The sequence below is a fragment of the Austrofundulus limnaeus genome, unplaced genomic scaffold (assembly GCF_001266775.1).
Source record: "Austrofundulus limnaeus strain Quisiro unplaced genomic scaffold, Austrofundulus_limnaeus-1.0 Scaffold253, whole genome shotgun sequence".
NCBI classification, from domain to species: Eukaryota; Metazoa; Chordata; class Actinopteri; order Cyprinodontiformes; family Rivulidae; genus Austrofundulus; species Austrofundulus limnaeus.
The window spans coordinates 538,058-541,774 of record NW_013952655.1 but is presented as its reverse complement, the minus strand read 5'-3'; the positions used below and the strand labels follow the sequence as shown (position 1 = coordinate 541,774).

The following is a 3,717-nucleotide window of genomic DNA, read 5'->3' as shown; positions in this document are numbered from 1 at the left end:
TGCTGCCCCCGCGACCCGACCCCGGATAGGCGGAAGAAAATGGAAAATGGATATATATACATATATATACTGTATATATAAGCAAAAAAGCCACTGATGATGAAGAAGCTAAGATACTAATATTCAGATATTTAGTACTGCTTTCTACTAAAGTGGTAAAAAAAAGATCTTACAATATTTACTTGTACAAATTTCCTATTATTCAGATAACTCGTCACCCACTGTAGTGCTAATCCTCTAATGCTGTATTTATTCAGCTTTTCAATAAAGATGTCATGGTCAATAGTGTTGGAAGTCTTCTTTAAATTAAGAAAAATGCTAACAGAGTAAAATCTTTGATCAACAGCAATTGTTATCTTTTCAGTTAATTCCACGAGAGCCATTGATTTTGAGTTATTTGTTCTAAACCATACTGACTGCTACTTAAAATATTCTTCATCTATAAACTGATCTAACCTGGTTACAAATAATTTCTTTAAAGTTTTAGAAAAATGTGGCAACAAGGATATTTGTCTACAATTTGTAAACACGCATTTCTCACTATTCTTACAAAGAAGAATTACCTTTGCTTTAATATTTTCTTGAAATAGTCCTGTGAAGAATGTTAAATATCATATGTAAATGACTCAATAACATAACTCATTATTTCCTTCACAAACATCATATTCATGTCTACCCAACCTATTGATCTCAGAGTTCAGTTTAAGAGGAATCAGGACCTGTAGGGTGAAGAGGTCATGTTAAGACGAGGGGTTCATTCATGCTACCCTATCTTGACAGTACAAGTGTCTGCTTGTGTGTACAACAGTCAGCTTCTGGAGTAGCTGAAGCAAAATGCCGCCACACAATAATTTTGTCTGCCGAGGGGGCAAAGGGTTCATCCTGGGCCTTGAGCCGAGAGGGCRTGGCTGACAAGAAATGGAAAACAAACTACCCGAATAACAGCAAATTTCGCCAGTTCGAATGGATCATATTGAGACCTAGTCATGTTTGTTTCTTTTCAGTGCAATGAGAGAATTTAGAATAGAACAGAATAGAATAGAATAGAATAGAAACAGCCTTTATTGTCCCACGCAGAGAAATTCAGATGTAGCAGCAGCAGCAAGTACACACATCAATACACAACTATGTGACAATATCAGTTATAGCAAAAACAGAATAAGAATAATAATTACCGTACCAGACCATCAATGAGAAATTAGACAAAAATTGAAGCAGCTACTGTGCAGAAAGATATACAGTTACAGGAAATTACAGTCATGACAGACTTGTGTGAAATGAGTTAAACTCAGTGTGTGCAAAGTGAGTCGAACTCTGGTGTGTGCAAATTGTTTCAGTCTCAGTCACCAAGTTCAGTCAATTTAAGTTTCAATTTGAGAAACTCCCCTTAAAGCAAAGGGTTAAAAGAGAAAAGGGATGAGAACAATATGGGGGTAAATGAACCCCTTCTCAAACTGCATGTGCCTTTGGACCCTGCATGAATCCTACTTTAAAGAGTTGGTTCTTGCTTTTTGGAGAAAAGCTGGACTCTAGACTATTGATCTAATTCATCTGTTCTTTTTTTAGTAGGTGCCAGGACACGAGCTGTTCCTCTTCATGTTGTGACAACAAAAATGGCAGGATTTTAATGTTTTTCTCCAAAACTACTTGAGAGTCCAAAGAAAATGCCCTAATTATGCAGTATTCTCAAATGTTGTCATATTATTCTGTTAAATCTGTTAACAGCAAATAAAAAAATCAGCAGCTCCAGTGTTTTTAGCCTTACACTTTAGCACTTTAAGCACTCCTGTGCTTACTTTTTTGATTTCATCACTTCTGTTATGTTTTCAGCCATGTGCGCTTGGTAATAGGTTTTAATGTTTAATGGACTAGATTAACGTGTTAGGACACATCTGCACAGGTTTGTGCATACAGAATGAACGGCTATGATCTGTTTTTAACAGGTGTGTGCTTCAGCTTGTGCAGATGTGCTGTAAAATCAAGATCACCTGACCATGACAGTGTACATGTGGATACTCTTATATGAGACTGAACTGACATATATTTGTGTGCTTCGTGTGTGTGTTCAGGGAGCAGAGCGATCTCTTTGACCTGCGTGTTGACCCCATGTCGGGTGATTGTGGCATGTGTAACTCTGATGACCTTGGGAGCCGTTGGAGCTGCTGTCTGGGCCGTAGGTCAGACTCCAACATCTATCAAACCTTTTATGACTGTGCTTTTGATGTTTCTACATGCTTACTGTATGCTTTCTATTTCTCAGCCAAATGTTAAAAACCTTTGTAAACTGCTATCAGAAATGATCTGATTTGCTGTTTTTTCCTATTAAATTTCTATAGTTTCATATTGCACAATGGAGGAAGACACAGGACTCTATGATGGTAAGTTGTTGATACTTTCAAACAGGTAATCTTGTGTCTTTATGATTTGACATTTGTTTCATGTGTTGCATTGTTTTTTTGTTTTTTTATTTTTTGGAAAGCCAATAAGTGTCCAGCAAATTTGTCAAGATGGCTTGCTGTTTGTCTCTGCACAGCTTTTATGAATTTCTGTTCATTTTTATAATTTTATTTGCATATGGGACTCTCTGTTGGTCTGTCATCATCAGGATCTTTTTAATATTCGTCTTGCTGCCCAGGATCTAAGACATGTTAATTTTAGGAGACAGAAAGCCCTCCTTCTGCCTTTCCTGACAGACGTTCCCTTTTACCTTCTACATGGCCCAGTTGATGATGCCAGTGCAAACATGGCAGACTTTTGGTGAAAGGGAAAGCCTTCTTGGCATCGCCTGCTGGATTGCTGTTCCCCATCCTGGGTGGACCTGAGTGACACATCCATTGCACCATTTACTGGTGCTCTCTGGTTCCAGCTGTCATCTGCTTGGTACCTGTTGCTAGCCTGAGGACAACCTTTCATTGCCAGCCTTCACTATGTCTCCATTCGTGTGGAGTAAACTCTCGGAGTCCTCGACCATTGTGTCTGACACCCATGACGAGAAAGGACCGGTTCTGACAAGGATGAGACTTATTAACGTTAGTTCGCTAGCAAATAAAACTATTTTAAATGATTTGTTTACCACCCGAGATCTGGATTTTATGTTGGTGACAGAGACCTGGCTCAGCGTTGGTGAGTCAATAGGTTTATACAGTCTTTTACCTATGAATTGTACATACTGTATTTTAATGCACTGAGAACTTATGGACATAGTGGAGATGTAGCAGCTGTTTTTAAGAAGATGTTCACCTGTAAACATCAATCAACTGACTTATTCAAGCTTTGAACTTCTGATGTTCATGTTGGGCCGCGCCCACCTGATTCTGCACTACAATTTACAGTCCTACCAAATATAATAAGGACTTTWTAAAGGACTTCTCTTATTTCTCGTCTGGAATTATAGCTAAATATGATTGTGTTTAATCAGCTGGAGAAAATAATTAACAACATGAAGATTTCATCCTGTCTAAATTATGTTGCTCCAACTAACATTTTTAAAGACAGTTTTTAGGGTTGTTGGTTCTGGCATTTTCAGAATCTGAATCAGAATGCCTTTATTTGTCGTTGTACAGAGCACAACAAAATTTAGTTTACAAACATCTGAGACAAAACAAAACATGCATGGAGGGGACAGTTGCCCGGCGCTGCAGCCAAAGGAAGGGCTGGGGTGGCTGGCGCAGTCTGGGGGGGTGGTCAGTTGGGGGTGGGCTCCTGGCCGTTGGTAGG

The 3,717-nt window shown here is 38.8% G+C and overlaps 1 protein-coding gene across 3 annotated transcripts in view; it reads left to right on the top strand.

The window, feature by feature from the left end:
• hpn (hepsin) overlaps positions 1-3,717 on the top strand; it is a 34,014-nt gene that overhangs the window by 8,286 nt on the left and 22,011 nt on the right. For all 3 annotated transcript variants that reach the window (XM_014020493.1, XM_014020492.1, XM_014020491.1), the window contains 2 exons: positions 2,070-2,177; positions 2,337-2,378. In XM_014020493.1, the coding sequence (XP_013875947.1) occupies positions 2,070-2,177; positions 2,337-2,378 (150 nt within the window). The remainder of the gene's footprint in view (positions 1-2,069; positions 2,178-2,336; positions 2,379-3,717) is intronic.